At 45.5% G+C, this 26,761-nt stretch overlaps 1 protein-coding gene across 2 annotated transcripts; it reads right to left on the bottom strand.

The window, feature by feature from the left end:
- Nucleotides 1-5,082: 5,082 nt before the first annotated feature.
- On the bottom strand, nucleotides 5,083-26,761 carry GDNF (glial cell derived neurotrophic factor). Of its 2 annotated transcripts, none has more exons than XM_036848264.1 (2): nucleotides 26,595-26,761; nucleotides 5,083-5,620 (listed from the first exon to the last, which is right to left on the bottom strand). In XM_036848264.1, exons 1-2 carry the CDS (start codon nucleotides 26,743-26,745, stop codon nucleotides 5,136-5,138), a joined length of 636 nt encoding a protein of 211 aa, XP_036704159.1. In that variant the 5' UTR covers nucleotides 26,746-26,761; the 3' UTR covers nucleotides 5,083-5,135. The 2 variants fall into 2 exon arrangements, with proteins under 2 accessions (XP_036704159.1, XP_036704160.1); XM_036848265.1 differs by having other exon boundaries at nucleotides 5,136-5,620; nucleotides 26,673-26,760.

Here is a 26,761-nt window from a genome sequence, read left to right on the forward strand (position 1 = left end):
CCCTGACTCATTTTTTTTTCCTCAGGCTTTCTTCCCACCTGCTGCTTGTGGAGGCGTTCTGGCACTTTCCACACACCCATCACTGCACATCCTCTACCCCGTCTGCACTCCCATCGTCATTATCCTCACCTGCCACGGGGCCGGGACGTGGCAGTGTATTAGTTGTCACATATGAGTAAGTGGGTGCTTTCCTCTTATTTCCCCAACTCTCTATTTATTTTCAGGGATGACTTGGCAGGATCTGGTTTTGATTTCATTCAGGATGTTGTGTGGGGAGATAAGAGTCAAGTTAACTACTGTGTGGGATTGCCGTAACACCCTTTTAACAAAGATGTGTCCCAAGAAGACACTTGGGGCTCAGACACTTCACAACCTGATGGAAAAAAGCCCGAGGCCCGTGGTGGGCACTTATGGCCCCTCCCTGCCACCGTGCTCCGAGAAGGTAGAGGGTGCGAGGGCTCAGGCTCCCTCCTCCCCGTGATGCTGGGGTCAGGTCGCAAATCAGCTGTGGCCCAAGACGGTCCCTGTGTGTGAAGGGGAGGGGGCTTTCTGTTTTTGAGACTTAGGTTCAGGGAATTCTGATTTTCCATCTTAACTTTGGGAGTGGATTGATTCTTTTAAAAGTTCTTTTAAACTGTTACTTTGGCATCTGACACACAGGAGAAAACCGGCCCGAGATGACGGCGGGTACAGCCCCACAAGACCGTCGGAGCCTGGTGTCCGGGCTCCTGGTCCTGTGCTGTCACACCACCCTCAGCAGCAAGGACTCACAGTCAGACGCCCAAAGGGAGAAACATTCCTCTGAGGACCACTGTGAGGGGGCACCCACCCCCCCAAAACTATGGACCAGCCAAAGCACTGGTGGTTGCTAACAGGTTGAACTTGCTGAGCATTTGCGGTAAGCGTGGCGAGGGTTCCTTTTCTTATTGCTGCTAAGAACTTCCCAGCTTTCAACGCTCCCTTTCTCGGTTGAATGAAATTTCCAAAGTTGACCACTTGTTAATCACGCTGAACAAGAAACCCACAATGCCCAAATGTCCATAACGTGTGTGTGTGTGTGTGTGTTTGTGCACATGGGGAGCTGCCCGGTAGTTTCTGGCTCTTTATTAATCTCTAGTCCCCCGCTCTGCTCATCCCGATGCTTACAGGAGCAGGCAACATGGCCCAAGGTAGTTTCAAGGGACGGGCAACAGGTGTTATGAGAAAGAAAACAAAATCATGGGCAGTTTCATGGTCCCATCCACCTGGGGAAGTCTGCACGCTCTGCCCCTCCTGGACGGTCACAAGGTTCATTAGTTTAGTAAAGGCTCTGATAAGTTCTACACTTCTCTTTTTAACTTCAACAAGACGTTGTTTAACTCAATGTTTTCCAAACTTGTTTGATCAGAGAACTACCCCATTTTTTACGAGTATCTCACCTGGTTCGTCATCCTGAGAACACGCTTTGGGGAAACGGTAAAAGGAGTGGAGGTAAGCAAGAGTTCGCATTCCTCTCCGAGCTTTGGACCAGAATTTGGCTTAGAGAAAGTGAGCTGGCCTCAGCACTGCCCTGGCAGAAGGACTCCAAGTGCCCACAGTGGGTACCAGTGGGTACCATCCCCCTACCCGGGGGATGGTGAGCGTCGGGAAGGGGAGGGCATTTCCTGTACTTCCCTGACTGCGGTCGGCTGGAAAGACTAGGCTGGTGGCCACTTAGAAGAGTCCTAAGAGCATCAGAGTTTCATTTTGGGTTTGAACAAACCAAATGGGTTTGAACATTTTGGGTTTGGCCGCTGCACAAGGCCACCTTTTAATAGTCACAATGCCGCCTGTGACACAGCACGGGGTGTGTGTCATCTGAGGAGGAAGCATGCTCTCTCCCCCCAGTCCAGGGCCGTGGCATTTCCTCTCTTCAGTGTGTTTTTCTTGCCAGCAACAACTAAGCCCAAGGCCACCATTTGCACAATTCCAGGGATTCTGCTACTTTGCTGTGGAGAACCCACGTGAACGGCGTCACCCAGGGTTGTGCAAAGCAGTGGTGCCGTCCAAGTGCTTGCCTGCCGCAGGGTTTTGCCAGGACAATCCTATCTATTTCGTAAGTCCCGCCTCAATGTCACCTCTAGTTAGAGCTGGCCCCTGCTATTTACTATTATGATATCCTGTTTGTATTCTTTACAAATGGTGACTCATTTATCAACACCTGAATTCCTACATATTTTTACTTTTTTGAATATCGTCTGTCTCCCCCTCAAATAAAATATCAACTCCCCAGGGTTGAGCAGAGTTTTGTTTGTTTGTTTGTTTTGGCCACTGTTGGATCCTTGGTGCCTTGGACAGTGCCTGGCATAGTGTCACTCGCCCCAAGTATTTGTTGAATGAATAAATGAAGAACAGCTTTGCAAGTTCTTCCCCAGTTGGGTGGTGATTGGTTGTGGAGAGTTGATGGACAAGGCCACTGACCAACCAGTGGGCTGAGTGGTAGTGAAGGGCACGGCCTTCCAGCCTGGGCCAGTCATGGTCCGGGCAGGTGAGGAAGCACAGAAGTACAGAGAGCAATAGAAATGAGTTTTTATTTGTAAAAAGTTACAAAATAATATTGTACAAAAATAAAGTCTGTAGAGAACTTTGGTTGTATAACACAAACGACCGAGACAGATCAGAGAAGTCAAAACTTCCAAAGAAGTGCACTCCTTACTGGATCAGATGGTAATCACAATGATAGAGAAAAATCACAAACTTTACCCTTTTGTGGATTTGGTGGAGCGATTTGCTTCAGTTAAAACCTGCTTATGGTGTGTAGGTGATGCTGGGAACAAGCTGTCAGCACCCGTTGAATCCCACTGCCCCTGTGGGCAGAGGCTCTCCACGGGGAGCTGGGGCTGAGGCTGACCCCTGGGGACACCAGTCACCAGATCAGCCGGGACTCTCTGAATCGGACAGATGATCCTGGGGCTGCATCAGAGTGTGCTTCGTGAATGACTGGTCTGCTGGGTCCGTCCCTATTTTGAGCAGTCTGCTCCTCAGCAAGGTCCCTGCTTGGGCCCCAAGAAAGGACAAGAGGGAGGCCCTTTTCCTCTATTTCCGAGTCGTGCCAGGGGAGCAGAAAGGACAGAGGGGGCAGAACGATGGACAGCTCGGGTCTTTTGGGGCGGGGGGGAAGGGAACTTCTGGTAACTGCTGCTGCTTGGTTACTTTGTAAAATTAACATGATTATTGGAGGGAGGCCAGTAGGCTATTTAACGGCTAAATCTGTCATAGTTTGGGGCTAATAGCCACTACGGTAGTGATAGATGATCTCTCTGATAAAAATCCCTTTTATGAGATGTGTAACAAGCTCTACAGTAGGGCTCAGTGCGTTGAGCGTGGGTCAGCTGCCAGACAAATCCACGATCTGGGGCGCTTAGGTGGTTGCTCTTACCCTCCACCTGCACCCCGTCAAGGGCTTTCAGCATCCAGGTGGCAGGGCGTGTGTGCTGAGGCTGGCCCAGGCCCATCCTGCTTGTCTACCCTTCCGGGGCACCTTCTCCCGAGGGAGGGGCAGCAACTGGTGGCTTTTTTGGCAACTGGCTGACCCCACTTCCGGAAGGCCTGGAGCACTCCTTGGCTGCACTGGGGCCGAGCACGTTTCTCAGGAAGGTGGTGGATGGAAGGATAGAGGAAGAGTCTCCACAATCAGGGCAGAACCCTGGCTACCTGACAGGATTGTTACTTTGAGGTCTGCATTGAATCCAGGACTACCTACTAAGGGGACTTTAACCTTTGATATATATGGTTATGCATATGATAGACAGATACACGTGGAGGGGAGTGAGAGCTTAAATACAACAGGGAATGGAGCACACGGCCTGTCTGCTGGGAGACAGGACCGTGAAGAAATGAAGCCGAGTGCCCCGGTCTCTGTGTACTGCTCCCGAAAAGGGGGCCGGTCAGAAATGTTCCGTCTGACACGTTTCTTCTCTAAAATATGAAAACAGGTAAGACGCTGAGATCTGGGGGAATCACACGAGAGCTCTTCTTAAAAAAGGTAAAGTAAGTGATTTTTTGCCTAGCGGAAAAACTTTTTAATACTTTGAAAAGCATGGACCCTTGTTCCCAATTAAAATTTCCTTTGTCACCTTCTTTTGCATTTTGCGAGCACATATACTTTGGCACCTTTGAAAAGAAACTTTAATAAATAAGGGAAAAAAGAGAAACTCATTAGTGAACGGTAATAAATAACAATAACTTAAATCTCAATAAATATTTTCTCTATACTTCTGTATCTGAAACAGATGCATTGCATCGAGTAGCTTCTCTGGTCACTGGTGACCACGCATAACGGAGCTGGGGTGTATGTAACATCTGTCTCTCTGTAAACCGAGAGCCCGGCGGCCTCCCCGCCCCGGTGCAGCTGGGGGCCTTCCCCGAACGCTCTCCTGCAAGAATGCTGCCGAAAACCACAACTGGTTTCCTGTTTCCAAGGACAGAAAGGAAATACCTTCAGGTTTGGTTTTAGTCATGAGGACAGCCTTTTTGGTTCCTAGCCAACCTCTTCCCACCTCACACACCATGTTTGAAATCAATCACCCACTGTTCCCCAAAACGCTGGCTGGAGTAAACCTCAGGCCTGAACCTTCAAAAGCAAAGGTTACTACCTCTCGTGTGTGTCTTTGCTTTTTTTTTTTTCCTCCTTGCCGGTGTATGTCTCCACTGAGTGACAGAAAAATAAACCTTTCTTGCTTTCAGCAGTAAAACATAATGACAAGGAATGACACCAGGAGGACCATTTCCCTGGTGTCTCCAGACATGTGAAAACAAACCACAGGAGATACACTGGTTTGGTTTCAAGTGCATCCGCAACTGTACCCGTGACCGGCGACGGTGGACCGTATCGGATGAAACGATGGCAACACCCAAGCAGGGACACCGGCCCTGAGCTTCTGGTGACGCTGGCCGCCATCTGGGAGAACGCAGACAGCTGTTTTCTCTCTCTCTCCCGTCCAGTTTTCTGTAGCTGGATCTCCCTCTACCAGGCTCCCACAACGGCTGCCTGCCTCCTCCTCCTCGCCTCCTTGGTCCTTATCTTCCACTCCGGGCAAACATCTTCTGGGAACCTTGGTCCCTTTCTTTGCACTTTGTGGCAGGAATGCAATACACAGCGGTCTCTGGAGCGGGAGTCAGATACATCCACAGCGTTTAGCGGAATGCTTTCTCAGAATATGGTAAACCAGATTATCATCTAAAAAGGACAGGTCGTCATCGAAGGCGAGGGGTCTGCAACACGCCTGCCCGACTTTGTCACTCACCAGCCTTCTATTTTTGGACAAGTTTTTTAATATTTTGTCATACATTGTCTCGGCTGCATCGCATGAGCCGCTGCAGTACCTGAAAATGAGTTCCTCCTTGGTTTCGTAGCCCAAACCCAAGTCGGTGACATTCAGATGCACGGCAGTTAAGACGCACCCCCGATTTCGGCCCCTCTGGCCCCGCCGGCCTTTCCCTCGGGAACCCTCCGGGCTGGCGGCTGCAGCCTGTCGGTGCCGCTCTCTGCGAGGAAGCACGGCCATTTGTTTCTCTGGTGACCTTTTCAGTCTTCTAACGGTGGCTTGTATAAAATCCATGACATCATCAAACTGATCAGGATAATCCTCTGGCATATTTGCTGTGCAACAAGAAAACAGAAACGGTCACGTGAGACGACAGCAACGACCATTCCGAGGAGGCTCCAAGATCACAGTCTCTCCTGAAGGCGGCCGAGCTCGGCCTCACGGTGAAGCCACCAGCTCAGGGCCCACTGTCACCCCCTCCACCCCGACCCTGAGGACACAGGCCAAAAGGTACCCTCCAAGACTCCGCGGAAGGAAGTGCATTCACTCGGAAGAGGAGACTGACACGGGGGGGGGGGGTGACACGCTTCCTTGCTGAAAACAAATCCTTAGAAGTGGAATTGCCATTTGAATAACATCTGCCATTTTGTTAACGCGTCTGTATTGAGGGTGCTGATGCTGATGGAGGTCCCTTCTTCTTGTTCTAATAACGTAACCTACAGCTGTGGTTCTCCGATGTGAGTGCGGATGGGACTACGCTGGGATGCTCAGGGAGATGCAGAGTCCTAGCCCGACCCTTACGGGAAGCGTGGGGAGGGGCCGAGGAATCTGTATTTTTAACGAGCCCTGGAGAAATTCTGATGGGGGTGGTCCATGGAGCATACGTTGAGAAACCCTGTCTTAGAGGGTGAAGAAAGGATTAACCTTGGATTGGGCTTGGAAGACACTGCTACTTTCACCTGGAATACCGAGGAGTGCTCTTCCCTGAAATCCACCCCGACTTAACACCTCTGCTCAGCTGAGTGGGACAAGAACCATTTTGATAGATCACATGAAAAGCTCTTGAGCTCAGCTATATTTTAAAGCTTCCTTAAAAAACATTAAGCCTACTTTTCACTAACACAGAGACTAATTTACCACTTCTTTGGATTAGCATGACTTTAAAAATATACAGTCATACTGTAAGATGACATTTTTAAAAAAATTTTCATATATTTTATTTAACCTTATATTTCTTTTTTTTTTTTGAGTATTTACAGTTAATGTATTTTCTTTCTTTCTTTTTTTTTTTTAACATCTTCATTGGAGTACCATTGCTCCACAATGGTGGGTCAGCTTCTGCTCTACAACAAAGCAAATCAGTTATACATATACATATGTCCCCATATCTCTTCCCTCTTGCATCTCCCTCCCACCCTCCCTATCTCACCCCTCTAGGTGGTCACAGAGCACCGAGCTGATCTCCCTGTGCTATGTGGCTGCTTCCCACTAGCTATCTATTTTACATTTGGTAGTGTATATATGTCCATGCCACTCTCTCACTTCGTCCCAGCCTACTCTTCCCCCTCCCCGTGTCCTCAAGTCCATTCTCTAGTAGGTCTGCATCTTTATTCCCGTCTTGCCCCTAGGTTCTTCATGACCACTTTTTTTTTTTTTTTTTTTTTTTTTAGATTCCACATATATGTGTTAGCATACGGTATTTGTTTTTCTCTTTCTGACTTACTTCACTCTATGACAGACTCTAGGTCCATCCACCTCACTACAAATAACTCAATTTCATTTCTTTTTATGGCTGAGTAATATTCCATTGTATATATGTGCCACATCTTCTTTATCCATCCATCTGTTGATGGACAGTTGGAGATTCCTTAAAAAACTAAAAATAGAACTACCATACGACCCAGCAATCCCACTACTGGGCATATACCCTGAGAAAACCATAATTCAAAAAGAGTCATGGACCACAATGTTCACTGCAGCTCTATTTACAATAGCCAGGACATGGAAGATGACATTTAAATGTGTCATAGCAGTACATGGACTGAGACGCTGTTTGTGGCCAGACGGTGGGAGGGGGGTGACCAGCCTCTGCTGCAGGTTGTCACACGACTCCCACTGGCTTTGGTTGCAAAGAGAACAAGAGATGTGCATTTTAGGGAGATCACGTGGAGGAATGATTGACGTGATGCTTCTACGATGTTTGAGACCTTTGGGCAAACGCATGAATTTGCAGTCTCTTGGCGTTTTCTGCTGTGTTTCAAGCATTTGCTTTGGCTGATCAAGTAAGAGAAGAGTAACTTTGAACAACTGAATATATTTTTAAAAGAGGAAAGCAATTCAAACGCCCATTTATTAGGTACTAAACCTTTTATGCTCCCCATCCCATTTTCAGGTAATTTAGTATGTTTAGGGTTATATGTGGCTTAGGACAATATGCTACAAAAGAGTTGTTAGCAAGAGGGAATTTTTTTTGCCAAGCCCATGTTAAAGCAGAGAAGGTTTACACTGTGCCTAACCCACGTCAAATTGTTTTGTTATGAACAAATTGTTAAAACAGATATCAGGTATCCTGTTGTGTAAAACATAATCCAGCTAAGGCAACTTAACCATATCTATTTCTGTTTCTCTCTCTCTCATCTGTGTGTGTGTGTGTATGCAAAACATATGACATATAGTAATGAAAAGAGTGGGGATGGTGTGGAATTTCCAGATCACCTTGTTGCCCTAAATCTAGAATCTAAAGTTTGGCACTGCATCGTTCTGTGCACAGAATTCTCGAAGCTGCTTCCACTGGTCTGTGCCCCATCGCCTCTTGCCCCCGAGCCCCTGCATTCCAGCCTTACCCTCCTTCAGTCTGTTTTCCACCTGGCAGCCAGAGCAACACTGTTAAAACTGTTAATGCAGCTCATGTCCCTCCTCTGCTCCAAGCCCTCCAATGCCTCCCCATTTCCCTTGGCATAAAAGCCAAAGTCCACACTGGCCCAAGACCCCCCCTGACCTGGCCACCCACTCTGTCCCAGCCTTTGTTACCACTGACCTCGTATGCAACTTCTTTCTTCCTTACTGCCTCCCCCTCCAGCTTCTCTGGCCTCCTCACTGTTCCTCAAACACAAGGTTTCTCAACCTCAGCACTACTGACATTTTGGGCTGGAAAATTCTTTGTTGTGGGAGCATTTGAGGATGTTTAGTTGCATCCCTGGCCTCTACCCAGATGTCAGTAGTATCCCCCAGCCCCATCCCAGCAGTGACGAACTAAAGTGTCTCCAGATATTGCCAAACGTCCCCTGGGGGCAAGATCATCGTGGTTGAGACCCACACAGATCAGAACACAAACAGGGACTCAGGGCCTTTGTGCTGGCTGTTCCCTCTCTGCCTGAAACACCATTCCTGCAGAGTACCCCGTGGCTCACGCCCACATCCCCTTCAAGTCTTTGCTCAAATGTCACCACCACCAAGCCCCACCTTGACCTCCCTGCTTCAAATGCAATCCCTCCCGAGCCCGAATCCAGACCCTCCCGCCCTCTTCCCTCCCCAGCATAATATTCACTACCTTCCAACACACTGTCTGACTAACTTTCCTTATGTTGACTGCTTGTTGTCTGTCTTCTCTGAGCGAATGTCACCTCCACGAGGCAGGGACCTCTGCTTGGCTTGCTCGCCAGTGGATCCCAGGTGCCTACAATAGGATCTGGTCCCTGGAGGCCCACAATGATTTCTGAACGAGTTAGGTCACTTTATGAGGGGAGAAAGAGAGAGTCCTTAATTTATCCAGGGGACACTTGGGCTTCAGCTGAGAACCGCACCATGATGAAATGAAAGGCTCCAAAATAAACAGCCTCCGTCACGCGGGCAGCTGCGTGCGCCGATCAGCACCGTCATCTCCCTCCTGAGGGCGAGTAAGCAGCGAATAACCAAGCTCACTCCCTTGCCAGCTTCCGGCAGCTTTAAAGTGTCAGCTCTCAAAGCCCACTTCATCCTGAGGATTCAGAAAGGTTCTAGCTCCATGGGAGTAACGTTTTCTCAAGAAGGACTGGAAGAGTGGGAGAGTACTGGAATCTGAATTTGTCATTTCCTCTGAACCGCTTCTACTCGACTCCCTTAGGAAGTTTCCATCCTTCCTCCCTTCCTCCCTCCCCACCTTCCTTCGTCCTTTCCTTCCTCCCTCCCTCCCTCTCTCCCTTCCTTTCCTTCTCTGTTCTTAAATAAAAAATGTTGAATGGATAAAGAAGATGTGGCACATATATACAATGGAATATTACTCAGCCATGAAAAGAAACGAAATTGAGTTATTTGTAGTGAGGTGGATGGACCTAGAGTCTGTCATACGGAGTGAAGTAAGTCAGAAAGAGAAAAACAAATACCATATGCTAACATACATATATATATGGAATCTAAAAAATAAAAAAGATGGTTCTGAAGAACCTAGGGGCAGGACAGGAATAAAGACGGAGACATAGAGAATGGACTTGAGGACATGGGGAGGGGAAAGGGTAAGCTGGGACGAAGTGAGAGAGTAGCTTTGACATATATACACTACCAAATGTAAAATAGATAGCAAGTGGGAAGCAGCCGCATAGCACAGGGAGATCAGCTCTGTGCTTTGTGACCACCTAGAGGGGTGGGATAGGGAGGGTGGGAGGGAGATGCAAGAGGGAGGAGATATGGGGATATATGTATATGTATAGCTGATTCACTTTGTTATAAAGCAGAAACTAACACACCATTGTAAAGCAATTATACTCCAATAAAGATGTTAAAAAAATAAATTGTTTTTTTTTTTTGGCCACACCACACGGCTTGCAGGATTCTTACTTCCCAGACCAGGGATTGAACCCAGGCCACAGCAGTGAAAGTGCCACTGGACCACCAGGAAATTCCCTGAAAATTTTTTTAAAGCACTCTGCGTTAAAGACATGAACTACTTATTTCGGAAAATGAGTTGCTTATGCTATTTGTGACTTTTTTTTTCAATAATAAGCTATAAAAGAGGAAATTAGGTGTGCTCAGTTTCAAAAACCCATGCTTGAATAGAAGTCTGAACTTCTAAACCTGGTATCTTAGGGGTGATTAGTCAAAATACAGAAAAAAAAAGTCTTCAAATTTCTAAAGAGACTCTTTGTTTTACAAAAGGATCCACATGATGGGGTCCCTGGCTCTTTTCAAGAACTCCTGAATAGATCATTAATTTAAGAACCTGGGAACATGGAAGTTAAAACTGATTGAGAATCAACTGAGGATTAATCAGAAATGAGGATGAAATATTACTAAAATTTTAACATAAACGAATGGGAAAACATTTGACTTACAAAAGTTCAACTTACACTGGTTTATAGAGACTCATTAATTTATATAACATGATAAATTACATAATTTTATATTACTAGGGTTATAATGATGATTTGAATCAGCATTTATAATGTTCTTATTTATTGCCTGACACTTTCAAAGTTCTGGAAAAATGTTGTCCCTCCTTTTTAAGACATTTTGACCACATGACTCTGTCCACTGGCTTTGCTTGCCAGATAAAATACAGAATACCTAGTTAAATTTGAATTTCAGATAACTAGCAAATAAATTTTTAGTATAAGCAGTCCTCAATAATGTTTGGGACATACTTACCCTTTATTATGAGAACGTTTAGTTCCTTTTTCTTTATTTTAATTTCTGCTTGGCGTTTTTGGGGTGATGCGTGTAGCAGTGTGAATGCACCAACCACTTATGCTTTTGGGTGAGGTGGTGAATGGATCATTAAGCCTGAATTAAAAGGCTTCCAGGCACCTGGGAAGCAGTCAATCTGTGTTTGATGTGTTAAACTATACACTGTAGGGGCTTGCCTGGTGGCGCAGTGGTTAAGAATCCACCTGCCAATGCAGGGGACACAGGTTCGAGCCCTGGTCCCAGAAGATCCCACATGCCGCGGAGCAACTAAGCCCGTGCGCCACAACTACTGAGCCTGCGCTCTAGAGCCCGCGAGCCACAACTACTGAGCCTGCATGCTACAACTACTGAAGCCCGTGCGCCTAGAGCCCGTGCTCCGCAACAAAGAGAAGGCACCGCAATGAGAAGCCTGCGCACCGCAACGAAGAGTAGCCCCCGCTCGCCGTACTAGAGAAAGCCCCCGCGCAGCAACGAAGACCCAATGCAGCCAAAAATAAAAATAAAAATATAAAAAGAAAGAGTGTAGCTAATGAGAACTGCTTTTGATGGGACATCTCCCTCATGCCTTGTCGTTAAGGTGGAAATGTTTATTTAAGCCTCAGGTTCAGGACATAGGTGATTCTTATTGAACTGAAGGGATTCCCCCCTGCCCCCTTTCTTCTCCTTCTTGAACAGTAGAGGAAAAAATAAATATTTATGCTGAAAGTTTTACATGGATATGAATTTTGGAAACTAGAAAAGGGCAACATTATATTTTCCAAACCATAGAGCAAATCGGCCTGTCTCTTCCAACTGAATTCCTAATCCGAGGCCTTTTGCTGCTGACTGAGTTCATTTCTAAAGAGACCTCAAGTTATCAACACTAGACATTTGGCGGGGGCATTGTGAGCCATGCCCCCACTGAGCCAATCTTTAGGGTCTCTGCAGAGGCCTCACACCTGGCTCAGGCAAGTAAACTCCCTGGGGGACCAAGAAGCCCCCAGCCGCCTCCATGTTCCTGGAATTCACTGAGCCAGGGGCAGCAAAGGGGTTGGGTTTGGATTAGTTCCCCAAATTAAGACTTAATGGCGTACCACTTTCTTTATCCTATAAAGGGCTTGGCAGCATGTCAGCTACACAAATGGCCCTCATTAGTATGAGCTTTGATAGTAAAATACTTGCAAAGCACAAAAGAGGAGCATCGTTTTTTAAAAAGCAAGTCAAACACTTGCCCATTTCCCAGACCCACTTGGAGGCTAGATCTGGGAAAACATGGACATCTAAAAGCTAAAGTTTTCGAAAAATCAAAACGCTCAGATGCATTTAAGTCATCCTTCAGGGTGCAACTAAATATTTTGGCATTATTCTATTTAAAATATTTTAACTTTGATGTGTCCTTTGTATAAACAATGTTATTTAAACAAATGAAACCTTGTACCGGGCCAGACTCTGGGAACAAACCAAACCATTCACTGCAGAGACTTTGCCCCCCTCGATTGTGGGAAAACAGTAACATTACCTCAGGAACAAAGGCCTGGGATATTGACTATCTGGTAAAGTTAATTGAGTTTTTGTAGGAACAATGGTGAGACCTCGGAGTACTCCTTGTAATAGCTGAACTAAGAAGCACATAATTCAAAACATTATCTTGGCTAAGCTGGCATTTAGTGGACAAAGTATTCTTTTAAATGTTAGATTTCTCTTCAAAAGAGTACAGGTTAATTATATATATATATATTTTTCAGGTTAATTATATTTTAATCAAAGGGGTCATTTTATACTCGTATTGGGTTGTCCCCCTCCTCACCCGGCCTGGCTGGGTGTCTAAGCCGGTTTTCAGCCTGTCTTGGACCCGTGGGCCCATGAGGGAGGCAGCGTAAGGTTGTGTAGAAAGCAGTGAGGAGGTGACCCCTTACCCGGAGTGGGGTGGGCCCTGAGGGGCCCAGGAAGGAGAGGGCTGGACCCTCGCACCCACAGTGGGCCTCTCCTACAGGAGCCGTCTTCCAGGCCAGAACTAGCCTCAAGGATGCAGAGGCTCTGGAGAGAAGGCCCAGGTGTTTCTCGCTCTGGGGAGGGCCCACCTCTGTACTTCAGTGAAAAGCATCCAGCTTCTGTGTACTGGAAGGGCAAGGGTTAATACGCTGAGGTCCTCAGGGGTGACCTACTGCCTAGGTCAAGGCCACACAGGCGAGAGGCACATCTTCAATCAGCGCCCGGGTGCCCTCAATCCAGGTGGTGCCCAGTTCTGGGGTGGGCTAGACGCTGGGTGTGAGGCCAGAGATACTGTGCCTGTGGGGCCTCTCCTGAAAGGCTGTCTGCAAAAGGAGGCCCGTGAAACCCGCCCCCCCCGGGGGGGAGGACATTTAATCTGATATTCGTTGCCTACCTGTACCCCAGGTAAAGTACAGATTGCTCTGTAGACCAAGTATATAAAAAAGAGAAGTTCTCTGTGTGTGTGTATACACACACACATATATACAAACATATATGTGTATATACACATATACACATGCAGGTTTACGTGGAAAGATCAGCCTAAGATTTATGTAACCTCTCAAGAAAATTCCCAACTAATGTCATTCTTTAGAATGCTGTTTTTACTTTTCAATAATGTACAAACATGATTTTCTTTCACTAATACTGCAGTATTATGAGAACTACATGATGGAGTCTTACCTTTAAAATTCCTCACATTACCAAAAAAATGCATCACCCTCTATTTGAAATGACAGCTTCCTTGATGTACTTAGTATGACCAGTGTAAAGGTGGGATGGATGCCACCCAGCATTAATTTCAACCCTGACAACATCCCTGCAAGGCTTAAGTCGGGGTCGCATATTTATCTCGACTTTACAGATCAGGAAACTGAGGCTCAGAGAAGGTAAATATCTAACTGCCCAAGGCCACGTGGCTCATAAATGTAGACTCAGCTGGTTTTGGTTTCAAAGCTCAGACTTGTTCTAGGGCTCCAAGCTGCCTATCTGTTTTTAAGTAAAAATTCCACGACGATGCAGCTTGTCTAGTCTCGAGTATGTGGTAACTTACTCTGGAAAGAGTGCAAGATATGCTGATTTCACCTGCAAGCATTTACCACATTCAGAACAGGAAGTGAGAAACACACTTTCTACTGGAAAGTTCAGCATGAACTGAGGTAAGTAGATTCTAAAGTTAGGCTGCCATGGACCACAGAACAATGTAAATCGTCTCCAGAAAGGGAAAAGCATGCCGTTCAGGGGCATCTCTCCCACATCCTGGGTCTTGCGTATCACCCTAAGGCAGAACTGGCAATTTCCCAGTTAAAACCGGAAAACCGGCAGCCAAGGGCGGTGGCAGATTCAGACAGAGAGGCCCCGTCTCCGGAAGCTCCTCAAACTCACGCTGGCACCAAATGATAAAGTCTCACTGCAGAGCTGGAGAGGACAGAGCCTGGGATTCCAGTCCGGGGTCAGTCCCTGCCCAGCCTGTGACCTTGGACTAGTCACTGAACGCTTCTGAGGTTGGCTAGCCCCTCTCGGGGGCCTTCCCCAGTGCTGATGCCCTAAGATGCGGACAGTCTAAGTCTTGGTGTCACCCCCGTCAGGGAGAGGACTGCCTCTGCTGAAGCCCCAGCAGCATTCTGCTAACCGCCACCATCAGGGGCCCCAGGAGACCCCATAAGAGGTATTTTAGGTTCTAGCAGTTCTCAACCTTTTCCGTTTGCCTCTTGGTTCAACGTCTTGGTTACACCTGAAATAACCAAGTGCCTCTCAACTCATCAAGTCATCTTCCTATGCCCTATTTAGGAGAGGTGAAGAGATGTGTAGAAAGGGCCCTATACTTGTGTCTCAAAGTACCCAGGTTCTAGTGGGAGGTATCCTTACACCCCAGTCTCCATCTGTAGAGGTAGAGAAGGAGCCAGTGGCCTCTGAGAGGACACAGACACCAACACGCTAAAATCCTGCAGTCTCCCTCACCCAAATGGCAAAATTGCCATTTTCTCAAAATCTCTGTTTTATTCATTTCTGGTTTTGCTGCTTGGTCTTAGGACTCTAAGGCTGGAATCATCCACGGCAACTGCTACCAAATGCACTGTAAGAGCCCCACAGCTTGTCTTGGGGGCCGTTGACGCTTGTTTTTTATTTGACCTTCAGCGACCTCTGAAACGTGTGGTGTTGGTTCAGGAGAGTGTTGCAGTTCTCTGAAAAATTCAAAGTTCTGTCATCTGCTACTATTTAAAAGTGTTGACTTTGCCACTTATTTGAACTAATTAAAATAAAGCACCCATGGGTCTCTAAGTACTGGAATGCTGAGGCATCTCACGTCACGTGACGACCACCCTTACTTTCCTATTTCGGACAGAGTATTCATCTAGCATTAGATAGACCATCCTGGTCAGAGTGGACTCGGGTTAATTTCAAGAGGGGTCCACAGCATCTATTCTCCCATGAACAATCACCAGCTGAGGCGATTTACGAAGTCACTGTGACCACTGCCAGAGCTACCAGGGCATTCTCTCCATGACCAGTGGTTTGCCGGCAATAAAACATGACATGGGTTTATTTGAAAAGTATTTGCGTTGTAAAAACACCAGTGTTTTGTTGTTTTAAAAAAGCATTTCTGGATCCTCTCAAGACAGAAGAAAAGACCAACCAGTTCAAAATACAGAAAAAGAAGCCTTGGGTATACTTTTAAAGGCCAATTGCCCACCAGAATGCCATTTTAGTTACCACCTCCACCTACTTTGACCAACATCGCGCACACTTATTAGCTATACCATATCTTGACTACTTATCCTACAATTTAACTAAGAAAACTTGTCATCACTGTAATGGAAATTACTCTATGAATACAAATAGCCAAAAACTTCACTCAGGAAAGATGGACTACATTCATTTTGTTACTCAGCTTCTAATTGCCCTGCTCTGATTTCCACCTATGTGGTCCATACTTTTATTATAGTGATGTTAATAATTTTATGGTAATACAGAATGGCTCCCCTGAGGGGAAAAGGTCCATTCTTCTGCTTTTAAGTCAGGAAAATACTCAATAGGGTGTCCATCTGTTAGCTAATCCATGAACACCTGGTGCGAGCTAAAAGCAGACCACAGCCAGCTGTAAACACCTCATGCTCAAGAGTGCACACCAGGAGCCCTGCTACTGCCCTTATAAAACACTTAACAGGGGAGGGAGAGAAAGTTACCCAATACAATGAAGCGTACAAAGCGCCCCTTGGGAAAATAATCCCTTGAGATGTTCTCAGAGGCAGGTGGTTTTTGAGGGGAAACCCCAAAGGAACCTGGAAAGCAAAAGAACCTGGCTCCTTCCTTCCCACAAAGCCCTGCCTGCAGCCTGAGAGGCCCCATGGTTCCACTGGGTCCTGCATTCAACTTCCCTGGGCCCTTCCCAGTGGGCCCACCTGAGCAGTGGGTAGAAAGAACTCGAAGGGCCTGAGGGACCTGGGCAAGGAGAGGAGGGATTAAGAAGCTGAAAGGAGAATAAAGGGGGTGAAGGAAAAGTATTCTTTATCATTGGAGCCTGCCTGATGGATTCCTGTGGTCAGATGTGAGGAGGGACTTTCTACCCCTTGGTGGATGAATTTACTGGAATCTCAAAGACTCTTCAGGTAATTAGCTAGATGTATCATTGAAAAACAGCTGCATTTACAAAACCTCCACGCCTGACTTTTCTCCTCGCTGACATAGCCAGAAGAGCTTCGTAGGAGAGTGGTGGGCTGGCAGGAAGTGGTCATGCGGGATGGTCAAAAGAGTGAGTGTTCCCTCAGGCTTTCCTGGGTCCGGTCTGGTTAAGTTGATTAACCCTGTGCAGCCCCGATCTCCCCTGAAAGTGGGGAGAGTTACACGGAATGGAAGAACATTTTCGGTTCAGCGCCTGAAAGTACTTAACAAATGGCACCAAAAGTCAGTCCCTATGGTTTTCACGTCTGTGCCCGTTCTTCACTGACGTTACACTGGAGGCAGTGGCGTGAAGACCAACTCTGCCGGCTCCGGACAAAGGGGATGCAGACACTGGCCCCTTGTTTGTCCAGCATGTCCCATGGAGGAGAAGGCCTGGAGGCCCCGGCATGGTGGTCTGTGGGGAGAAGGAACAGGCCTGTCTTGGGAGTCTGGGCTGCCCCTTCTCTCTTCCTAGAAATGCCCCCAAATTAACCACACAAACATCAACTGACTCCACAGCCCATGAACAATATTCTGTGTCCACCATGGCATAGATCGGTGTCTTCAGCCTGTGGCATGTATCCCTCTGGGGGTACATGAGGACTTTCAACAGAGTCTATGGGTAGTTTTAAGAGAATCAATGTCCAGATCCCCAAATTCCACATGTGCTGCGTCCTAAGACTGGTCCACCTACGAACACTCCTGCAGCCAGTTCTCCTTTCACAGTCATCCTTCTGCCTTCCTGCCCAGCTCACTCATTTTACCGTGAGGCCCTGTCTGGTGGATAGACACCTGTAAGGACAGTTCAGGCGTGCATGGCTCCTTGGGATAAACTGGTATCGGTGACTCATGATGTGAGGACACGTCATCATGAACTTAGTATTCCAAAGATGTGTACCTGAATCTAATCACGTGGAAACAATCACACAAATCCAAACCGAAGGGCAGTCTGCAGAACAGCAGGCAAGACAGTCTGGACTTCTCAAAATGTTGTGGGAAAAAAGGCTCGGGAGCTAATTCTAGATTAAAGGAGAATAAAGAGACATGACAATCAAATGCAAGTTGTGACCCTCAATTAAGGGAAAAAACTATGAAGAACATTATTGCCACAAGTGGGGGCATCTGAATATGGACTATCTATTGGATAACAGTATTGTGTAAATGTTAAGTTTCCTGAGACTGATAACTGAATTGTGGTTATATAAGGTAATGTCCTTGGCTCCTAGAAGGTTCATGCTGAACTATTTATTGTTATGTTTGCAGGTAATTCTCAAATGGTTTAGGAAAAAAAATGAAGCAAAATGCTAACGAGAGGTCAGTCTTGGTGAAAAGGGTATGTGAGTGTTCTTTGTACCATGAACACTTACTGAAAAGTCCCATATGAATGAATCAGGAAATACCAAAGTTGGTGGTTCCGTATTTCATTCTGTCCAGGCACTCACGGCAAGCCATGGTGCTTTATTTGCCTGTCTGTCCATCCACCCATCCATCTATTCATCTTATAATTAGGATCCAGAGGAGTGGTGGTTGTCATGGATGTATACTAACACGTGCATTTGAAGTGAAAATGAAGTTGGATCTTTTCTGACCAAAAAATAAACTTATTTGAGCTGATCTGTTTGATAATTTTCCACGAATTGAATAAGTTACATTTGCAGCTCCAAGGTTTTGCCAAAAATAGATTTGAAGCACATATCTAGTTCCCAAATGGGCTGGAAATTACATCTGCTACAACTATTTAAACTTGTGATAAAATTGCAGATATCACTTTAGAAGTGTGCAATAGTTTTTCAATGTAATTTTGTAGGTTTGCAAGCAAAAAAGTCTGAAGGCTTTAAAAACCATGCTCAGTTATACAATCATACAAAAGTGGGTTTTGTCTCTACTGAGCTAAGCAGTTGATTCCCAATAGTGACCCAAGATCTGTGTATGCAATCCCACTCCTGTTCCCACAGAGGCCATCACTCTGGCACGTGTGCAGTCACCCTTGGCTTCCCAAGTGGACGCTTCCTTCCCTGGGCGGAACAGAAGCCACCTGAGGACAAGTGCCTTCTCGAAGGCCTCCCAAATGCCATCAGCCTATCAAGCATTCTAGGAGACCTCACTTTGTCCCGAAGAGTTAGGGAGCCTTCTCTCACTGCAAAAAGCATTGATATTATAGGAGTGTGCAGAGAAATACATGTTTCTCTCCCTAAAATGTCCTGATTTAGACTTCGAAATAGCCATTAATAATATGAGCCTAGCCCACTGCAGCCCAAACAGGGATCAAAGAAAGGGCCTCAAGGAAATATAATATTCCTTGCTTCTTTCTATTAGTTTGCTCATTGATTTTCCTAGAAAGACGTGTTTCAGTTAGTGAATACATTTTTAGCAAGCCAGGGTTTGTGTTTTCTTAATCTACTAATATGAGAACAGTCTGTGTTAAGCCAGCATTATTGGCTTTGGGACTAGAAGTTTGAGGTTTGCTGGCTTCACCACTTATTGGATTTGTGACCTTGAGCAAATCTCTAGGTCTCATTGCTTCATCTGTACAACGGGGATAAATAACATCTCCTCTTGTCCAGTATAGCTCAAACGTACTCGATTTTAGGACAATATGCAAAACCTATTTGTTAAAATAACAAATGCTGGAGAGGGTGTGGAGAAAAGAGAACCCTCCTACACTATTGGTGGGAATGTAAACTGGTGCAGCCGTTGTGGAAAACAGTATGGAATTTCCTCAAAAAACTAAAAATTGAATTGTCATATGATCCAGCAGTCCCACTCCTGGGCATATTTCTGGACAAAACTATAATTCAAAAAGATACATGCATCCCTATGTTCAAAGCAGCACTATTCACAATAGGCAAGACATGGAACAACCTAAATGTTCATCAACAAATGAATGGATAAAGAAGATGTGATATATATATATATATATATATATATATATATATATATTATGGAATACTACTCAGCCATAAAAAAGTATGAGATAATGCCATTTGCAGCAACATGGATGGACCTAGAGATTATCATAAGAAGTGAAGTAAGTCAGAAAGAGAAAGACAAATACCATATGATATCACTTATATGTGGAATCTAATCTAATCTAAAATATGACACAAGTGAACTTATCTACGAAAGAGAAATAGACTCAGACATAGAGAACAGACTTGTGGTTACCAAGGGGGAAGGGGGGAGAGGGAGGGATGGATTGGGAGTTTGGTATTAGCAGATGCAAACTATTATATATAGGATGGATAAACAACAAGGTCCTATTGTATAGCACAGGGAACTATATTCAATACCCTGTGATAAACCATAATGGAAAAGAATATGAAAAAGAATGTATATATATGTACAACTGAATCACTTTGTTGTACAGCAGAAATTAACACAACATTGTAAATCAACTATACTCAATAAAATAAATTAAAAAAACCTTATTTGTTAAAAAGTGGGTTACCACGTGGAGAGCTAAGATGTGCTCTGATATTAACTTTATTTTTCTTTAGCTTTTATTTTATTTATTTCTTTATTTTTAATTGAAGTATAGTTGATTTACAATGTTGTGTCAGTTTCTGGTGCACAGCAAAGTGATTCAGATATATATATATATATGTATATATATATACATATATATATATGTATATGTATATATATTCTTTTTCAGATTCTTTTCCATTATAGTTTATTACAAGATATTTTTTAACATCTTTATTGGAGTATAATTGCTTTACAATGGTGTGTTAGTTTCTGCTTTATAACAAAGTGAATCAGTTATACATATACATATGTTCCCATATCTCTTCCCTCTTGCATCTCCCTCTCTCCCACCCTCCAGGTGGTCACAAAGCACCGAGCTGATCTCCCTGTGCTATGCGGCTGCTTCCAACTAGCTATCTATTTTACATTTGGTAGTGTATATATGTCCATGCCACTCTCTCACTTCATCCCAGCTTACCCTTCCCACTTCCCGTGTCTATTACAAGATATTGCATATAGTTCCCTGTGCTATACAGTAGGTCTTTGTTGTTTATCTATCCTATATATAATAGTTTGCATCTGCTAGTACCAAGCTCCCAATCCATCCCTCTCCCCCACCTTTCCCCTTTGGTAACCATAAGTTTGTTTTCTATGTCTGTGAGTCTATTTCTGTTTTGTAAATACGTTCAGCTGTATGATACTAACTTAAGTTTTTATTCGTAGCTCTTCACTTATTTGAGGATTAACAGGTTGATTCAATTGTGCTTATGCCTAGACACTTTAAAAATAAGGGCACACTTCAAAATGAAAAATATGCCTATGCTATAGACTCGTGAAGCTTGGGGCTTGTAAGTTTTGCAGCAAGAAGGCTTTGCAGTGAGATCCCGCTTGCTGCCGCCTGCTTGCTTGAGACACTCCAGCGGCACCCTGCTGCCATCAGAAACAGAGCAAGCACCTTCTCTTCCTGGATTTTACAGTATCTCATAATCTGGGTATCACCTACAGAGATATCCTAAATTTCACACTACTTCCCGCCACCTGTTCTCAGTACTTGGCGACTAGTCTGGCCTCCTCCTTGTAGCCACCACCTGCCCCTTCCCCATATCGTGATCACAAATTTGCCTATGCTTCTCCTTGGTCTGGAATGTGCCCTTTTCCCTTTCCCTTCCTTTCCTAATACCCATCTTTCAAGTACCAGCTCAAATCCCCCCTCTCCCCCAAATTCTTTCCTGCTATAATCTCCGAATCCCAGTGACTTCATTGCTAGGAATTCTTACCATGACCACAGCTAACATACATGCCTTGGTAGACATAGCTATCTGTCGGAACGACAGTCCACCCACCCACCCACCCACCCATCAGCCTATCCATAGTTTACAACTAGATCATAAGCTATTTAAGTTCACAATTTTGCCTTTTAGATGCCCACACAGCACCTAGAGCATGAAAGCTATTTAATACTTGCTTCCTGATTGACCTCAAGTGATTAATTAAAGAATATGTGTTTTAATTGAATAAAGGGGCTATGGACCATTAAGTGCTAAAGAAACAAAGATGAAAGGGGACATTAGGAGGGGAAAATGCCAGATAGCTTTTATTTTTCTATCAGTGAAAGTAGAATCTTTTGAGAATAATTGTTTGGCTGTTGGATCGGCCTAAGGTCCTAAGACTGGCCAATTCAAATTAAGCCTGAAATAGATTTCTCTAAACAGCAACAGTTTGAAATAGGTTTTCAGACTGAGGCCAGAATGAGATGTTGGTCTCAGATCTCAAGTGAGAAATCAATGCTTCCTAAAAGCCTGACATGCAATTTCCTGATTCCAGGAGCCCCATCCCAAGTGGCACAGCCCTTTTCCAGCTTAGGGACTTTATTACAGTATCATCTATTCATACAGTCCCTAAAATAATAAGAAGCAATAGATGGACGGCACTTATTTATTCTGAACTCTGAACCCACAACATTAGATTTGAAAGCTTAAAATTTAACCAGCTTATTGCACTAGAAGCTTTCTTAGCCGAATAACAATGGGCTGAAAGTTTACTAAATTCACTAACAGTTTTTTTGCTGGGTTTGTGAACCATCTTAAATATCCAGGTGGGATCACTTAAAACAGAAATACTCTATCTGAAGACAGGGAGCCTCCAACTCACAGCCCCCTTATCACCTACCTGTAAGGATCTTAGTGTGCCCTGGCCCCCTTCTTCCCATGGGGAAGAGGGTCTCCCTAACATGGGAATCTGGTGGGAACAATTCCAGAGGAACTATGTGGGCTCAGAGAATGGGGAAGGGAAGGAGCTGTGAAACCTGGGAAGAGCCAGGGGGAGCTGACCCGGGGGCAGAATCCCAGGCAAGACTGGCCCGCCTACGTGCTGACCAACTGACTGTCTCTGGGGCCCAAAATAGCCTCCCTGCAAGGCCTGCATTTCTTTCACTCTCCATGCTTTGTCAGGCTGCTTGAAATTCCACCAGTTAGAGCAATGGCTTGGCAGGGGCTGAAGTGAAAGTCTGTGGCGGGAGAAAAGGCATTCACTGGGTGCATGCTGCAAGGAGGAGGGTGGCAAGTACAACAGTTGTTTATGGGGCACAGGTTTTACAAAGCATTATCTCGTTTAACTCTCACAGCAGCCCCAGGAGGTAGGATGAATAGTATTCCTATTTTACAGATGAGGAAACTGCGCTTTCAGAGCTGTTAAGTAACAGCTGGGTAAGTGGCAAGGCTGGGATCCAAACCATAGACTGATCTGAATGTGTGAACGTGAGTTCTTGCTTGTTGAAACTCCATGATTTGCTCTATGCCCTCCTTCTGCAGATTATGGGACCTGGCAACCTGGGAAGAGACCCTAGCCCAATAATATTGTGAATTATATCTCGGTTCTATCACGGTTTACATAGATTTTTGTGGGCTAGTCTGGGAACTTGATAGCTAGATTTGTAAGATGGTTTCTCTAGGAAAATTTGTGACTTGCTAGCAAACTGGTGGAATATAACCCCATTAGATTACAATAAATTGTGGATTACCTGCAATTACAATTTAAGAATGCTCAGGGTTTCTTCTAGTTGGTTTCCAGTCACATAGAAAGCCCACCTTTTCAGCGCAAGGTTCTTCATGTTTAGTTTTAGTTTACAATGCTACCAAATTGCACCACACACTGCACCTTTACTAGAGAGTACGTTTCATGAGGACAGGGGCTTTTGTCTGTGCACCAAGGATTCCCTAGCACCTAGGACAGTGCCTGGCACATACAGGCACACATTAATTACTTGTTGAATGAATATGTGCTTTTAGATCGCAAATTTTTAAAAACCACATGCATTTTGTGCTTTCACTTATGAAACACATTTAGAGTTATCATACACAGCTGAGATCTGGTATGTGACTACGATTAACTAACCTTTAATAAGTTCAGGCAACCTTGTGCAACACGGTTTTAGTCATTAGCTGAAAACCTTCCTCCCACATAAAGTGTTTTCCCCTAGGTAGCAAAACTGAACGCTCTGCATTTCAGTGGTTTGGAGAAACTCTGGTCCCGGCTTCAGCAGATCTTCCTCCTGCCATCATGGAACTCTGGCACTTTGGACAAGCTGCTTTACATCTTTAGGCTTGGGGACCATAGAGTACCTTTGGGCTCTAAAATGCTATGACATCTGTGCGTATCACCTTCTAGTTTCGCTTTCTAGATGCCTCAGGCCTGCTCTATTTGCCCTTTGGAGAAGATATGGGTAAAAAGCAAAATAAAAAAAAAAGCCAAAGATGGTGACAGGGAAAAGTCTTGGATGCCCCAAAAGGAAAATCACAAGTCTTTGCGTTTAGACAAGTTCAAAGTCGCTACAGGAGGCAGCCACAGCCCATGAACTTTATCGTCAACCTCTAGGCAAACGAGTGAGCCAGTTATGAATTCTACTTGGTTGGTTCAGCTCATGATAACGGTAGGAACAGAATTCTGGCTGTTTCACTTATATTGGAACCAGCAAAATACACGCAACCTCAAGGGTGTGTGTGTGGACAGGGTGCAGTCCAGCCCCCTTTAAACAGCACAGAATGACTCAAGGTGGCATGAAAGAGCCTTTGCTCAATCACTAAGTTACAAGCATTTGAAAAGAAGAGGGACCAGTATTTACGGTACTTTCTATTTCCAAATGAAACGAGTGACTGAATGTTTTTCTACATAAGCCTTAACCAGTTGCATGGCGTACAGTGCAGGATATAAATGTCAGCGCTGTGACAGGAGCATGTTGACACTGGTTGAGCGTTCAAAGTCTGCACATTGTCATTAGTCCGCCTTCCCCGCACTGACAGCTTGCTCCCGAATTGAACATACCTGGAAGGAAGTCAATTTGGCTTAGAATGCAGCTCACTTTCTCTTTGGGAACATTTCTCTTTCAAGGATCTATTGGGTCTTCCGATAGATAAAACAGAATCAGGTGTGTTCTGCTGGTTCTAATGTAAACACAGTGGTCAGAATCTTGTCCATTGATGACTTAGCGTCAGTCTTGGAAAAGGGAAGTGATCTCCCTTTCCCCAGAACCCCCAGCTACCGCCGTCCATCAGTAGGATTACGGCTACCTTGCTTGTTTTGTGACTGCCTGTACCTTACATGAGGCACGGATTTTCTTAGGGTATTATCAAGCCATAGGGATTCAACCCTGACTACACATTAGACTCACTTGGGGAATATCTAAATATCTAGATGCCCAGGCCACGCCCCAAACCAATGAGATCAGAATCTCTCCTGGTGAAGCCCAGCATCAGCAGTCATTAAAGTTCCCCAGGTGAGTCCAGTGAGCAGGGGTCTTTTCTTATGAGTCTTTTCCCAAAGGAAGGTTAGGGTGGAGTGTGCAGGTGGGGGAGGGGGGTCTTCCGGGGGGGGGGCCAATCTCACGATCATTGGCATTTTGGAGTGGAAAGGCCTTCCTTTACTGTATAGTTGTAAACTGTTCATTGAGTTCTGTAGTAAGTAATTTGTCCAAGGTCACAGAATTAGCCAAAAGCAGAGCCAGCACCAGGAGCCAGCATTAAATAAGCCTAAGTAGACAAGATACTAATATGCTAATTAAACCTCCATGAATTAATCAGCTTCATAATCAGGCACAGTCATTTTTCTCTCCAGAATGTCTTGGTTAGAAAACTATTACCTTCCACTGTGTTCCTGTTCCTCTGACCTAGGCTGCTTGAACCAATGAAAAGCCACTTACTCAGCCCTCATGGGTACAGTTCTGAAGACAATGGTACTAAAGGGCATTTTAAGTTTCTACTGCAGAAACATTGTATACGCTAAGATGGAAACTCGTGGTTGAAACCAAAGCCTTTAAAAATAGGTTTATACAACTAATGGACAAAAACTCTTGGAACAGTTCCTTCAATTTCAAGGGATCAACTGTGTTCTCTTTCTAACCCTAAGTCACTCTTGAAGTCTTAATTTGCCTTAGAAAAATGCACGTTTTCTTTTCCCTGGGACTTCTGGAAGACGATGCTTTAATTGTTGTAATTAAGCATAAGATAAGCACATCACATTTCCTGGGCGATTTTTAGCCCAAGGCCATAGGTTTGGGGGACTCTAGCATACAGCTGACTCTGGGACCCTTTCTACTGTGCATGTTTCAAATGCAAAACAGCTTGAAGGGTAACGGGAGTGGTGAGTGGTTATGGTGACCGGTCACTATTGCTTTAGTTTGGGGTTGTGCAAATTCTCTGCTGCTACCTTTGTTACCTGCATACCTCCCCAATAATCTCTAACTTGTGTTGAAGCATACTCTGCTTTATGCAATAGATAGCTTCTCAAGAGCGGAGGGTAAATTATATCAAATCATAGTTGACGTGCCCTGATAAACTGCTAAGACACTTTTGAGAGGCAAATCACAGACTCATTTTCTAATATTAATAACCTGGTCTTTTCTTAAGAGTTAACATTGTCATGTGTGGAGTGAACGATGGTTTGTTTGTTTCTTTTCCCCCTAGCCCCAGCTAGCACTATGTATCGTTGTCTTTCTAGAACTGGAACTTTTCTGAACAGATTTGACACTGCCCAGATGCTTGTTCTGGAAATCAAGGCCCTTCTGTGTTTTCTCTGACTCTGGCTTGGTTTTGTGAAACCTCAGCCTCTTCCCTTGCAAGGGCAGTTTAGGATGGAAATGCAATTGTTTTCAGAATTCAGCAAAGCCAGGCACACCCAAACAGAGAAAGAGGGCTTGGGAAGAAAAAACGGGGGTGTATGTATGTGTGATGGGGAAGCAGAGGAAAGGGGACAACTGCGTGTTTTCCTACGGTGGTGGTGGTGGTGGTACCGCTGGGGAAAACAGCTGTTCCTCGGAACCCTAAATGAGCAGCAGAAAAATGTGCTACCCCCTGTGCTGGGCAAAACCAGCGCGTGCCACATGCAGACTAGGTGTTGGGGTCCTGGGGCACCAGCCGGTGGCTACGAACCGCGAGGGGGCGTCGGCGCCAGCGCGGCTCTGCCCTGGGTCGGGAGGCCGCACTGCGGTCGGGGCTGACTTGGGGTGCGTGCGAGCGGCGGGTGGGGTGACCCCCGCGGGGAGGGAGCGGTTCTTACAGTCACTGCTCGGCGCGAAGGGCGCGCGGCGGCGGCCGAGGGAGCGGTCTTCGGCGGGCGCCTCGGGAGGCCTCTTACCGGCGGGCAGCGGGAAGGCGGACGCGGTGTGGAGCAGCACCAGGCAGACAGCCACGACATCCCATAACTTCATCTTAGAGTCCCGTCCG

This window comes from Balaenoptera musculus, chromosome 3, assembly GCF_009873245.2.
Source record: "Balaenoptera musculus isolate JJ_BM4_2016_0621 chromosome 3, mBalMus1.pri.v3, whole genome shotgun sequence".
Classification (NCBI taxonomy): domain Eukaryota; kingdom Metazoa; phylum Chordata; class Mammalia; order Artiodactyla; family Balaenopteridae; genus Balaenoptera; species Balaenoptera musculus.